Source organism: Bombina bombina, chromosome 4, assembly GCF_027579735.1.
Source record: "Bombina bombina isolate aBomBom1 chromosome 4, aBomBom1.pri, whole genome shotgun sequence".
Lineage (NCBI taxonomy): Eukaryota > Metazoa > Chordata > Amphibia > Anura > Bombinatoridae > Bombina > Bombina bombina.
In genome coordinates, this window is record NC_069502.1 from 267,594,664 (window position 1) to 267,610,497 (window position 15,834).

The 15,834-nt window shown below is 36.1% G+C and overlaps 1 protein-coding gene across 1 annotated transcript in view; it reads right to left on the reverse strand.

Moving 5' to 3' along the window:
• Positions 1 to 15,308, reverse strand: part of SGPP2 (sphingosine-1-phosphate phosphatase 2) — a 180,165-nt gene extending 164,857 nt beyond the window's left edge. Inside the window, 1 exon segment of the mRNA XM_053711562.1 lies at positions 15,037 to 15,308. Coding sequence (XP_053567537.1) covers positions 15,037 to 15,270 — 234 coding nt within the window. The 5' untranslated portion in view covers positions 15,271 to 15,308.
• Between the last annotated feature and the right edge of the window lie 526 nt (positions 15,309 to 15,834).

The following is a 15,834-nucleotide window of genomic DNA, read 5'->3' on the forward strand; positions in this document are numbered from 1 at the left end:
TCTATGGCCTCCTCTTATCTCAGTACATTTTAACACCTAGAAAGGCTAGTTCATGTGTGCCATATAGATAACAGTGTGCTTTTGCCTGTTGAGTTATTTATGAGTCAGCACTGATAGGATAAAATAAAAAAGGGATCATCTATCTTTTTAGACAATAAAATTCTGGAGTAGACTGTCCTTTTAACTTTATTCTAGGAGGTTCAGGAGCGTGCATGTGCCTTGAGTATGAATGTGTATATAGCACCTATGCTTACAATATTTGGAAAAGTGCTTTACATATGGTACTAATTTAGCTACTTCAACAGCCTGTACCATTTTTTTTGCACGTTTGATTCACTGTAATAAACATCTTAGTTTTTTTTATTAATATTACTATTATTCATAATATAAAATTATTGCTCAAATCAAGCTTTAAAAATATAAAATGTGTACATAATTAAAATATTGATATGAAATGACATACATCAGGAAACTCCAAAATTTTCAATTTGGATAGAACATACAATTTTAAAAAACTTTCCGGTTTACTTCTATTATCAAATTTGCTTCATTCTCTTGTTATCCTTTACTAAAGGAACAGCATTGCCATACTGGCAGCTAGATAAACACATCTAGTTAGCCAATCACAAGAGACAAATGTGTGCAGGCACCAATCAGCAGATAGCTCCCACTAGTGTAGGGTATGTGCGTATTCTTTTTCAACAAGGGATACCAAGAGAGCAAAGCCAATGTGAAAATAGAAGTGAATATAAAAGTGCCTTAAAATAACATGCAAGTTTAAATTTTGACTTTCCTATCCCTTATCTTAGTGCTTTTGACAGACATGCAGTTTAGCCAATCAGTGCAGACTCTTAAATAACTCAATGCAAGTGAGCACAATGCTATCTATGTGACACACATGAACTAGTACTGTCTAACTGTGAAAAACTTTCAAAATGCTCTGAGCTAAGAGGTGGTTTTCAATGGTTTAGAAATCAGTTTGAGCTCTGCTAGGCTTAGCTTTTCAAAAATACCACCAAGGGAACAAAGCAAATTTGATGATAAAAGTAAATTGGAAAGTGGTTTAAAATAGCATGTCCTGTCTGAATCATAAATGTTTAATTTTGACTAGACTGTCCCTTTAAGTGAAAAAAAGTCTGCATTGAGATTGGTTATCATCTATATTGATTCAATTGTCCATTATAGTTTATGTTCGTTTTGATTGCACATCTTTTACTACTTCTGTGCAAGCCTTTACAAGCCGTACAAGAAAACCTGTTTGTCTTGTTATAATGAATATTTAATTGAATGTGAATGCAAAACTTCTAATGAATTCTAATACCACAGCACATGAACAGTAAAATAAATACCTGGAGGTGCATGTGTATTGCTAAAATGATTCTACTTTACTTTTAAATGCCACTACAAATAAAGAGCACCAATGGTCCTATTTATCAACATGTACGCATACAAGGTTCCCAGTTAGGAAACCTGTCTACCTGTGTCCAGGTCAAATGAGGCAACAACTGCAGCCTTCATTCATAATTACTTTGCAGCCCCACTCCATGTTCTTGAGCAATCAATTGCAAAAAAAGCAAGAGTTGTCAACAATCCTAAATGAATAACTGCCGTATGGTAAAGGTTAGGAAGTAAAACTTGCAGTTGTAGCCCGCCGCCCGCATGAGACAGCCTGCATTGCAAAGGTTCCAAAGCTGCACACACAGCTTGATAAATGAGCCTAATGTAACCAAACAGCCGCTCTTGTCAATATCCATTTGCCCCAGTCACATTCCATCATCACCCATAAGATAACTGACTACACAAAGGCAACAGCAGCATGCAACCAAATTAGTGATCATTATTTTAATAACTATTCACTAAAAAGACACCAAGAGTAATACCAAAAATAAATACAATACTAGACAACAACTGTTTAGAGCAGTGGACGCTCATTTACATTTAGCCCTAATTTACCACAATGAAAAGGGCCATGATACCCAAATGCTAAATCACTTGAAAGTGATGCAGCATATTTGTAAAAAGCTGACTAGAAAATATCCCCTGAGCATCTGTATGTAATAAAGAAAGCCATTTTACCTCAAAATGTTCTCAGTAGTCACATCCCATTGTTAAGCATCCAATCAGGATGTTAATCCTGGGGTCTTAATGTGTTCTCAATGACATGTCATCGTGGCTGCAGATTATTAAATGCATTAGAAATAGCAGAAATTGCTAGGTGAAACCACCACCATAATAAAATCAATACCTAAGTATTGGACTTTGTTTATCACAGAGAGATAAGTCAGACTTCTCTTTATGTATGCTTAGTCAATTTGAAAACATGAGTGGTGGTTTCGATGAGCACAATCAACTATTTAAAAATACAAAAATAAACCTAAACAATTTCCAATAAATTTCATAACCTGCAGCTGACAAGTCATTGAAAACACATTAAGGATAAACCCACACTTTACAGTAGTGTCCCTTTAAAGTTACATACAATTTAAAATATTAAAGATATATTTTAATAGCACTACCTTTTAAAAACTGAAATGTATACAGAAGCTTTTCACCCTTTTGCAAGCAACAAATTCACTCCCTTAAGATGTGCAACCCCATAAGTTACAGAGTATTCCCTTTAGGTTTAGAAGGTGTGTACCCACTGATTACACAGTGCTTAAACATGTATTGCAGTCCTCCATGGCTGTTGAAGAACTTGCAATTAATCCTAATCACAACCCAAGGTCTCCATAATTAACCATTACCATGACTGGCTACACCACAAAAAAATAATAATAAAAAAAAAATCCAATGACTGATCTGCTCCCCCATATTAATCCCACACCACCTAAAGTACCACAATGTGATTATCTCATTATACATGATCCTCTTTACACCTAAAGTGATACCTTTTTTGGTTAATCTACTCAACCAATCAGGATTGAGGGGTAGGCTAATAGTCAAAACTGAGCCTTTCCACTTTTCTGATTGACTAAGAAGTGATCACTGAAAAATAAGAGTGCTCAATTTAGACAATGAGGTAACCCACTAAAGTTCTAATTGGATAATCAAATTAACCAATGAGGATTACAGTGGACAGGCTTAATGACATTTCTAGAAAACAGGATTTACAATGGGAGGTCGCTTGATTTAGATTTCTGAGTGGGGTTACAAGTGGCAGAAATGGCTTTGGGTGGATGTTAAATTAGAAGATCATTAATGGCATATGTATTTCACTGGGGATTTGTATATGTTGGAAGTAAATTGTAATAGGAGAGAGTGTACTTAATAGAAAGGGGTTAGGGAGAAGTCAGTCATTATGCTACATTGCTGTGGGTCTGGGTTATGGTTGAAATGATGAAGGGGACAAGCTAGTTGTAGTTAGGATTAATTACATGGGGGGGGGGGGTCACAGTAAGCTTAGTTTGAAACTTGGAGATATTATGGTTAGGGTTAATAGGTTAACTAAGGTTGGGGATGTTTGGTTCGGGTCAATGGGTCTCACTGGTAGCTATTTAATATGGGCAACAGTATTGCAATTGCTGGGATCAGAAGTTCCTCTCTGGCTGGTTATTGTGATGACATAAACACACTGTAACCAAATAATAACAATTTAAGTATAATCAAGTCACTAAACTGGTCATTGTATGCAGCTTACCCCTAGGGATACTATAAGCAAAACTCCCACAACTCTGTACTGCCTAGTCTTGCCATAAATCATATAAATGTCTTAGTTATCTTACTGAAAGAGTAAATGTATCAAAATTATTAATTTTTAGTAGGGGGAATAGGGCCTTCAAGGATTCTTGCAATGGGGCCCTGAGGTTTCTAGTTACATCTCTGTTTAGCATATGGGTGTCATGTCCCTTTAAGGAAGATAAACATAATTACCAGAGTTTTGACACTAAAGTCAAAATGAAACTTTCACAATTCAGAGCACAGATTCAGCATGCATTTATACAATGTACGTCCATTATGAAATTGTGCACAGTCTTTTATATTCACACATTGTAAAGGCACCAAATCCTGCCGAGCATGTGTTCATAGTGTATTATATACATATACAAGTCTGTGAACTACATTTTAAAACCATGCCAAACAAGGTGCTGAGAGACCACTTCATTACTTCCCTGGTAAGTCACTGTTCCATGTGATTCTAGTGTACTTTCCTTATCAATGCTTTTGCAGGAACTGAAGCTCGTAACAGATTAACTAATTATTAAACTGAGTCATTTTCCTAAGGTGCGACAGTTTTATTTTGGGTCACTCCCAGGTGACGTATGTTAAAAGGTAACTAACTTTATTGTCAGACCAGAAAGGTTGGTTCTAGCCTCACTGTACAACATTGTGTAGCAAGGGGCAAACGGAAAACCAACCACACAGCATAAATGGAGTATTTATAATATACATACACAACAAATAAAGTACAGTTACAGTTTCTGTGTGAAATAACTATTCAACCAAGTACAGGGAGTGCTTAGTTATTTGAAGGTTAAACTGACTAGCTGCATCTCTCTAATTCCCAAAAGCATTAATAGTATACCTTGTTCTTCAGTGAAGGCTGCCTTTGGGCAGTGCAAGAGAGGCACCTGCCCTGGGCCCTTTACTATATCAGGGGTGAGGGTATGATCTTGTGTTTAGTTTATGAAGACGTGTTTATGGTATCAGAAGGTGTATTATACAGTGTTATTATACACTATATTATATATTGGGACAGCGGTGGTCCATTCAGGAGACAGGGCATATAGGGGGAAGGGGAATAAGGGGGCATTTTCACAACCACTATCTTATTAACCCCTTCATGCTGTTAGGATGTTCCATGCCATCCTAACAGCGCTAGACTTTAAGGCCGGTAGGATGGCATGCAACGTCCTACTACCATATACAGCGTTCTGCAGCTTCCCCTTTGACAAAGTGAAGAATTGGCCTGGGTGCGTGCCTAGCAGTATAGGCAGTTCCCCATGATGTGATCCCGGCCTTGACGATCGCATGATTTCATTTTTACTAATAATATTTACAATTAAACTTTGTTCCAATGTTAACACTATAGTCCCGGCAGAAATATGTTAATAACAACAACAACAACAACAACAATTGAAAATTTAAAAAAAGGATTCCCTTAATGAAAATAAAATGAATTCCCGTGACAAAATAATAATTTAAATCTTTGAAAGTTCAAATTTATAATATTAAATAATGATTTAGCAATGTCTTTGTCAGCTAATCTGTGGCATCATACCTCCTCCCATAAACCATGTCAAGCTCCATTCTAGTCCGTGTTATATCTATATTTTTAAATACTGAACAGTGATTTTATTTCCTTGGCTGTCAGTAAGAAACTAGGATTTTACTACCAGACTGCTTGCAATGCACAGTTGCACACAAAACAGTGAATTGGCTCATTATTGGTTGCCAGTAGCACATACGTTAAGTTGCTTGTAATCTTTTAGGAGTGTCAAAACACTACTTTCTGTGTTTATCAGCTACTAAGTATTTATGCATTTTCCTTCATTGTGCCATTAATAAAGAGAGCATTGTTTGTTTTTCCTGCAGGCAACAATTGTATATCTTATAGTATTTTATACTCTAATGTCAGCCTTTCTGTACATGAACTTAAGCTTTAAAACTTTACAAATACAACTATTAAATGAACAGTCTAAACACATTTGGTTAGAGATGGAAGTGCAGAACATGGTTATATTTCACACAGCCATTGGCTGCACACTCTAGTGATCTATTTATAACTGTCTCTAATTGGCCACGGCAGAGAAGGTAATCTAAGTTACAATATGGCAGCTCCAATTGTTTTTTTAGACACTAAAACTTAACACTTATTTTATTAATATTTAAACAGCTAATAAATTTTAAAAAAAAATAGATGTACATTTTATTCTCAAGACTAGCCTTTTCTTTGAATGCATCCTTCTACCTAGCATTTATTTAGTGTTTAATGTTCCTTTAAGATCTCCAGTTGCGCTAATTCTTCTAGCGCTATTTGGGCTATCACTTGAGCACAACCCATAACTTTCTACTTGTAATATCAGCTATTTGGCGCGGTTGTGATATCCATTGAAAGTAGTGGCTCCACTAGAGCGAAGTCGACCATGCTAAACTTTCTCCGGCAAATCTGATTTACCATGGACTTGTAATATCAAGGTGCACACTAATTTTAGAGCGATGCAGCAATACTGCTCATCATTAACATGCTACTTTTAATCTGGCCCACAGACATCAAAAGCAAAGAAAAATGCAGTAAGATAACATGTAACTATACACAAAAGGTACGGTTAAATAAAGGCGATAGAAAAACATAGAAGTGAAATTCACATTTAAGGAAACACAATGCAATGTGACTAGGTAAAAGAACATAACCGCGATTTGATTATCTCTTGGTATCTTTATTTGAAAAAGCAAGAACGTAACCATAGTATCCGGGCCATTTTTGGATCAGCACCTGGGTAGCACTGTTTGATTGTTGTCTAAATGTAGCTGGCAGCCGAGTGTTACTAGGAGTCTTGATAAAGGTCTCTGTGACTGAAACGCGTCGACTGGTAAGCACTATTTCATTTTCTATTGATCTAAAAACAATCTACACCATCATATCTTTCTTTTACAGAAGGATCATCCAGGGATTATAACAAAATATTTGCCAAGAAGATAGAATTTTGGGTTGGAAAACGGCTAGCAAGTACTGACACTGCTATTCAGTATAAAACACTTGGAAAATCACCATAACTATTGCTGTTTAGGATTCACAACACTTTAAGGATTATTGTTTTTTTTTTTTAAAGAGACACTACTTATAATTTATTGTTGGAATATTTTTTCTATTAAGTTTTCACTGTTGGACTATTTTTAACAGTTGGACTATTATTTACATTTATATAAGTCACTATTTGAACACAATATTTTTGTAAATTTTTGGTTTTTCATAATCTTTGTTCTTAATTCACTTTTTTTGAAGATCAACCTATTTTTTGACCATTGATATTTTTTGTACACTAATTTTTGCACACAACTTTTTTACATTGGCATATTACTGTTCTCCTGTTGCACAATTTGCCACTTATAATATATTGTAATAGGCATTTTATTTGTATTTATTTTTTCCCTAGAAATAAAATCTGTAGATGACCATGCCTTGTGCATTAAATGTCCTATCAGTTTATAAATTTACCTACCTTTAGACCTGATGTCTAATAAATTAGAAAGCTGCCATTTTCACACTAAGAGGCTGATTATCAAAAATTTGCATAGCAAGATAAGCTGCTCTCAATCTATAATATGCCTTACTGAAAATCTTGCCAGGTTATAAAGCTGCCACTTTCCCACTGTTCAAGGAATGACATAACTAGAGGGTCAACTGACCCCTCCGTTGTATGTGAATATTCTTCTCTTTTTAATGATGGGTCACGTACACATTTGAAGGAAAAATAAGGGGGGCGGAGCCAGCAGCGGCCAAGATGGTGGTGTAACTCTGGAGCTCTGCTTACAGGGTCAGCAATAACAAATCTTCCCTGCAAAGAAAACATTGTGGACATAAGATGCCTATATTATAAGATGCACCAGAAACTGCTAAACATCTACAGGTGATCACTGGGAGCCGCAACCCTATGATATACGGATCATTCACTTTGGGAAACTTTCTATAACCAACACGGTTATAGAAATACACTTTTTACCTCCAATTACCTTGTATCTAAGCTTCTGCAGACTGCCTCCTTATCTTAGCTCTTTTGACAGACTTGCATTTCAGGCAATTAGTGCCGACTCTTAAATAACGGCACATGCGCGAGTACAATGTTATTTATAGGAAACACATTAACTAACCTATGAGCATACCTAGGTTTAGTTTTCAACTAAGAATACCAAAAGAACAAAGCAAATTTGATGATAAAAGTAAATCAGAAAGTGGCTTAAAATTACATGCCCTATCTGAATCATGAAAGTTTATTTTGGACTTTATTATTACGTCTTCAAGTAAGCACACAAAACTAGTAATGATCATTTAATATATATTTGTGTCTTCCTTATTTTTATTCAAAGAATCTTTATTTGGTTTTAGATTTAAAAGTAACACTTGGGGTCACGCAGGACCCCTGTTCAAACAGACACAAACAAAAGGATCGCACACGCAGGTCCGGTTGCAATTGCTATCAAAACATTGATACATCATAAGTTACAATTCACCTAGAGTGAACCCTGATGTGGGCTCTGAATATGGGGGGTGGGGAGGTGATGCGTATGAATTAAATTTAGTTCTCAAAAAAAGTAGTCAGATACCAGTTAAAATATATTAATGAATTTGACCACATACATTGAGGAGCAGGTTCTGCAAACATAATAGTCAACAAAAGGAGTAAGTAATTACTTTAAAGGAAAAGCAAGGCTATTAGGTAACGTCAGGGCTAGTTGTAGGCGATGACTGCTTAGGTACTATAAAGAACAATTCCATAGCCGATGGATAACCATAAGGCATCATATGCGGGAGAAGTAACTAGAGGCTCTTAGATCAAGGACTTTTTGTACTTCAGGAGGAGAAGAACATATTCCAGTGATACATAATATCATGTCAATCTCTCAATATTCTAGTAATATAAGCTAAAACAGTAAGACATAGGAGCATGAAAGAGGAGTTAACGTAGACTGAAAGGTCACTAAAGGGTCTTAGGGTGAACAGACACTCATAAGTAACTGGTTGTCAAAAGTGTTACTTCCTTAAAGGGACACTAAACCCAATTTTTTTCTTTTGTGATTAAAAGGTTAAGCAACTTTCTAATGTACTCCTATTATCAAACTTTCTTCATTCTCTTGGTATCTTTATTTGAAATGCAAGAATGTAAGTTTAGATGCCAGCCCATTTTTGGTGAACAACCTGGGTTGTTCTTGCTGATTGGCGGATAAATTCATCCACCAATAAAAAAAAAAAAAGAAGTGCTGTCCAGAGTTCTGAACTCCCCCCCCCCCCCCAAAAAAAAAAAAAAGCTTAGATGCCTTCTTTTTCAAAGAAAGATAGCAAGAGAACGAAGGAAAATTGATAATAGGAGTAAATTAGAAAGTTGCATAGATCTATCTGAATCATGAAAGAAAAAAATTTGGGTTCAGTGTTCCTTTAAAGTGCCGGTAACAAAAAATTCCCTAGGCAAATGAGATACACACTGTACCTAGTACACCAAACCTAGCCCATGTAGTACCTTGCACACACTGATCCTAACCCAAACAATACCCAGCCCCACACAGAGAAGTGCGTCCTAATAGAAAATCATTACTGGGATATTATGTGGGTTTTTAGATGCTGGCTGTCCAAACCTTAGCACCCTGAAAACATGCGGCATTAGAGTATAAAAATAACAAAATACAATTGTGCTACCACTTTAACACTTTGAGAGATTTATGAACTGAAGCCAAGTACAGTGACAGCCTAAAAGTAACCCTACTATGGGGTTTCATAAATGTTAAAGGAGGGTAGTACAATAATCTACAGTTGTATAGTGAACGTATATGTTCATAGGTAACTAGCATAGCCAAACTTTAACTAGATTAAAACAATAAACTGAAACTAAAGATACCGCATATGAGTTTGTTGTATTTGCAGGTATGGACCACATAATATCGTATGCATAACAATAAATACTTTTGATAGCCTTTAGCCCAACCCCACCTTTCTTAATTCTACCCAAATAGATATCCTACTGTTGCATTTTCAATGACAATGTGGGGCCCAGTACTATTTTTCCATGATATTATACTTACAAAACTGAAGTCTCCTTGTAGAGTGTCCAAATCTCCTACTAATGCTTTAGATAAATTGGTTTATAATATTTATTTTACATATTTGTTCTGGTCTAGGCTAACCTCTTTGCTCTTTCATTTCTCTAGCCACATATTGCCTCACCATTTTCATGATAACTGCCTATATTTACTTCTTTTGAATCTCATAATGGTATTGTAGGTTGGCATACTTTGAATTAGTGGACCTGATAATACTTATGTAAGAGCACTGTATAACTTCTTATCTGTCATTGATTTGTGACGCATTTTTTTTTCTATGTTGTATTTGCTTATGGCTTCAATAAAAAAATATTTACAAAAAAAATAAACTACTTTTGATAGCAGCAAATTATCAGAATAGGGATCCCATAGAGACAATTAGCAATAAGGAAAAGCAATGGTTACATTGAGATACCATTAATTGGTGATGGGGTATGTCCTTTTAACATAGAACAACAAATAACCTAATAGAGTTCTATATTTACTGCACTGTAAATTATATATGCATTAATAACTATTATTTATATACATAAAAGCCAACCTATAAATCAATGACACATATATATATATATATATATATATATATATATAATATATATACACACACCACACTCTCTGGCTATAAGAGCTGTGAAATTGTCCACAAATAAAAAAAAACAAGAAGATATAACAGGTCAAAGCTATCACCTTATAAAACAACATGACTATTAAAATAGGGCACAAAGTACATTAAAACTCACAATTCAATCATGAAACACTAACATATATACTAAGTTGAAACTTGAATTTGAAGATTTATTTTAATGGGTATCTGAAAGGAGTGTGGGACACCTATGTGCCTCGAAATCAATGAAGAGGTGGGAGATTATGTAGGTGTTAGATATTGAGAGGGGAGATACTATATAGATTTACAAAGTCTGTATAGGTGTGTCAGCAGAATTAGAAAAACGTTTTTACATGTCCCTGAGGGGAGTTAGGCTATGCAATAGTGATTATAAGTATTGGCACCTATAGAGGGAGTTTAAAGGAATGAGCCAGGGAACATATAGTCTTCCCCACCATCTGGACCGCAGGTGATGGAGAGGCGGTCTGGTATTATGACAAACCTAGTAGGAAGTGAATAGCTGCAACTGGCTATGATAAACCCTTATAACTGGATCTAAACATATGTTATTGGATGATATCTAAATTTGAACCAAACAGTTAAAGGGACACAAGTCAAAATTAAACTTTCATTATTCAGATAGAGCATGCAGTTTTAAACAACTTTCCAATTTACTTCCCATTAACAAAATGTGCACAGTCTTTCTATATTTAAACTTTGAGTCAACAGCTCCTACTGAGCATGTGCAAGAATAAGTGTGTATGCATTTGTGATTGGCTGATGGCTGTCACATGGTACGTGTATTTGTGATTGGCTGATGGGTGTCACATGGTACAGGGGGAGTGGAACGACACATAACTTTTAAAATTGTCAGAAAAAAAAAAAAAAATCTACTACTCATTTAACCTCTTAAGGACATATGACGGAATTTTTCCGTCATAAAACAATTAAGCAAACTGAAAGCTGTGTCCTTAAAGGGTTAAAGTTCAGACTAAGTGCTATTGTATTGTCTTGTTATCTTGCATTTGTTGATTATGCAAATCTACTATGTTGACTGGTCCTTTAAAAGGGACACTGAACCCAAATTTTTTTCTTCTGTGATTCAGATAGAGCATGCAATTTTAAGCAACTTTCTAATTTACTCCTATTATAAGTTTTTCTTCGTTCTTCTTGCTATCTTTATTTGAAAAGGAAGGCATCTAAGCTTTTTTTTTTTGGTTCAGTACTATGGACCAGCAATTTTTTTATTGGTGGATGAATTTATTCACCAATCAGCAAGGACAACCCAGGTTGTTCACCCAAAAATGGGCCGGCATCTAAACTTACATTCTTGCATTTCAAATAAAGATACCAAGAGAATGAAGAAAATTTGATAATCGGAGTAAATTAGAAAGTTGCTTAAAATTTCATGCTCTGAATCACGAAACAAAAAATTTGGGTTCAGTGTCCCTTTAAGCTAAATATTTATGGCGGTTAGAATTAACCTTCTGCACTTTTATCCCACACCAGAACTGCAGGCGTTCATGACCCATACAGCAAGTGAATCAGCATATTGTCTCATGATAAATGTCAGACTCTGTAGAAGTTGGGCTTGAGTCATTAAGAGGCATCAAAAGTCCCTCAGAGTAAACTAGAAGCATTTGGTCTTTATGGAACAAACTCCCGTGTACATTATTATTAGTGCGGTCTGTTTCATCCCCAGTCTCTAGACCTGTAGCTAGAGATCCGGCTTTAAATATTGTAGTCTCGGGGGAAATCCGCTGTGACGCTGTGCAATTGTCGGGTCGGGTTATGGCTGTCAACCTAGATACCTCGGACTGATTGCACCCTCTCCAGCTTTCCTTCATCTTGTTTCGGGAGGGGTTCACCTTCCTGCTGTGGGGATATTTCACCTGCTGCAGAGTAAAGATCAGCCGAGTCGATGGGTACATAACCCTTCAGTGTATCTCTCCTCCGGTTTTGGGCTGCTTCCCCCTCTATGGAGCTTAATGGCGGATCAGTCTGGGACTTATTCGGTCCCAGGGTCGGCTGCCACCCTTTAATGTTTAAGTGAAATACAGTAGTGTTTCCCCTGGGGCTTGTGCGCAACAGTTGTCTCGTAGTTTGGGCCTGTTAGGGTTTTCCTATACTTTATTGTGTATCTTCACCTAGGCGACGGTGCACCACGACAAGCAGGATTTATGGGCTACAGTTCCATTCTTTGAAGGCAGCGCACTGCCATCTAGGGAGCCAGTCCCTTGTCCAGATGCTCCACTGTGAGAGACAACTGCGTTTCACAAGTGCTGTGTAGGCAAGATGGTGCCTGCCGTTTTGCTGGAAAGTTTCCCAAAGTGAATGATCCGTATATCATAGGGTTGCGGCTCCCAGTGATCACCTGTAGATGTTTAGCAGCTTCTGGTGCATCTTATAATATAGGCATCTTATATCCACAATGTTTTCTTTGCAGGGAAGATTTGTTATTGCTGACCCTGTAAGCAGAGCTCCAGAGTTACACCACCATCTTGGCCGCTGCTGGCTCCGCCCCCGCTTATTTTTCCTTCAAAATGTGTACGTGACCCATCATTAAAAAGAGAAGAATATTCACATACAACAGAGGGGTCAGTTGACCCTCTAGTTATGTCATTCCTTGAACAGTGGGAAAGTGGCAGCTTTATAACCTGGCAAGATTTTCAGTAAGGCATATTATAGATTGAGAGCAGCTTATCTTGCTATGCAAATTTTTTGATAATCAGCCTCTTAGTGTGAAAATGGCAGCTTTCTAATTTATTAGACATCAGGTTTAAAGGTAGGTAAATTTATAAACTGATAGGACATTTAATGCACAAGGCATGGCCATCTACAGATTTTATTTCTGGGGAAAAAATAAATACAAATAAAATGCCTATTACAATATATTATAAGTGGCAAATTGTGCAACAGGAGAATTGCTTGTTATACACATGAGCAGCACATCATTATAAAAATGGTGGCTCATTGGCATAATAAAAACAACATTTGGTCCCTTGATGCCCCTGGCAAAAAAGATAAGCGACTTTTTTTTTAATGAGGGGTCACTTTAACTGTTATGAGGGGTCACTTGTGGCTAATGCTCACTATCAAAAATAAATTAGCAAACAGTTGAGATTTCACATTTGAATGAGCAGAGTTTACTGTGAGCTAGTTCTTTTGTAAACTAGCTGTATAAAACGACCTGAATAAAGACAAGAAAGTAGCAATGTGAAGAAATGGAACATTTATATCTGCACACTCTAATGTCAGGGTGTCAAAATGATAGCTTTCGGTTGTTGGAAGAGTGTATTCTTACTTGCAGAGTGATTTTATTTGACAGTGTAAATAGATCCATACAAACTGAGGAAGCAATAATGTCTGCATGTCAAAACACTTACTAAATGTCTAGATTAACCAGGGTGGATCTAACTCAGAAAGACAGTCTACACCCCATCCTTGAGGGCAATGATAATCACTGACTAGTTAATATGGTTTTTTCATCTTGACATTATCCATAAAATATACAAATCTTCTTTATTTGAATGTCACTATTCATAGCGCCCACAACGTATGCTCTGCGATTTGTGATTTCATGGTGTAACAGGTGTTTGGGCTAATGATTACAGCATTCATTATCTTAATTTATTCATTATGTAACTACTTGTTACTTTAAATATATATGTTTAAGATGGCCATTTATATAGACTGAGTATCTAAGGAAAAGCACATGTCCTAGATAGATACATATCTAAAAAATATTAATGTTTTTAAGAATCATGTTGTCTGTGCATATGTGTTTATACTTTGTAAGAATTATTAGAAATATCTAACAATTGTATTGAAAATTAGCCTCTAGTTATAGAAATTTCAATGGTCTATCTGAATATTTTTTGGTATGATTGTTGCTTTAAGAAAACTCTCGTCAAACTCTTCCCTGGGTGTTTGCCTCTGATTAACAAAATTCAGCTGATCAATAAATTCTGGCAAAAGTTTAAGCACTTAGCAGCTAAGAGTTTGTGATTCTATCCCCTAATCCTGTCATAGAAAACAACATCAAGCCCTGAACTCCTTAATAAAAAACAAAACAGACATGGGCAGTATTTAATCTTCATTAGAAAGATTTTTTTCTATTTAGAGAGAGTAACCAAATGCTTGTCCCTTATTTAACATATCATCACTGACATTTTGTTTTACTTGTTTCCAAGGAAACATACAGTAAGATTTGAAGAAAAGAAAAAAACACTTGTGGAATAAATTTATTGCTTCACTTTAAATTACCCTTTGATAATAAACATCAGATTTGTGTAAAATGATGTATATATTTAGAAATAGTAGCAGAAAATGAGGATAAATTGTGGCACTATGATGACATTTAAAACAGGTGATCAACACTCAAACATGAAACCTTCTTCCCTGTGTTTACAGCTCTGTAAACTGATACTGAATGTTACTTTTACATGCAACACCACTGCAGTAATATCCATGCTGTAAGAAAAAAATAATTAAAAACATGGTTAAATTACCAGACATTCAACACAAACTGAATCAGAGTGAGATATTTGGTATCTTGTATAACTAATGATACCAAGACTATCCAGGTTCAGTTTCTGTTGAAGCCAGGTAAAGTTATAGTATTATCAGTCACTGTTTTCATGTGCAGTGGATATTCTAATTAAAACAATTAGCATTATTACCTGCTTGTGTGTCCCATTTGAACATGATCCATTGCTGTAACTCTTGTTTCCATTTAGGTGTGGAACACCCTTGCCCCCTGCTGCCTTATCCCTGCCTTCTAGGTAGTTATTGAAAGACTGGTGCCCTGAAGGCACTCCATTAGCCTCTCCCTGTGGCTGCAGGGTTAATCCACAGGACCTCTGAAATTGGGCCACCAGCTGAGGGTCCTGTAGAGTTTTCAGGAGCTGGGCCATGGTCTAAGTGGAATGAAATGGGAAGCAGAAGAGAGAAAAAAAACCTCTCCTCTCCCTGCCCTTTGATCACTATAGATACTACAACCTGCAGAGCAGGGACCGTGGGAAACAGGTGTACAGGGCGGTCCTAGTGCCTGCACACACCTTAAATCTGCACCTGACTCTGCATGTTACTAGCACTGACCATCATTTTCAGTCTAAACTGTCAGCAAATCTCTGAGGTTATAAGTAAGGGAGAGATGGATAGTTCAGAAAAATCTGGATTTATTTAAACACAGGGTGACCAATGTGAACATGATCAGGTAGTTATAGTTAATACTTAATATACCATGCTATTAAAGGCAATGCCTAAGATCTAAATTGTTTTAGATCAACATGGTGAGTTATTTGTATATTTTAATATAATATATGAATATTAAGTAAAAGAAATCGGAGCTACATTCAGTTAAATGGACATGAAAGTCAGAATTAAACACATTTAAAAAAAAAAAATCAAATACAGTACTCCTATTAATAAAGATATAGGAAAGTAAAAATTAAACTGTGCATTGGTTCATTTAATTT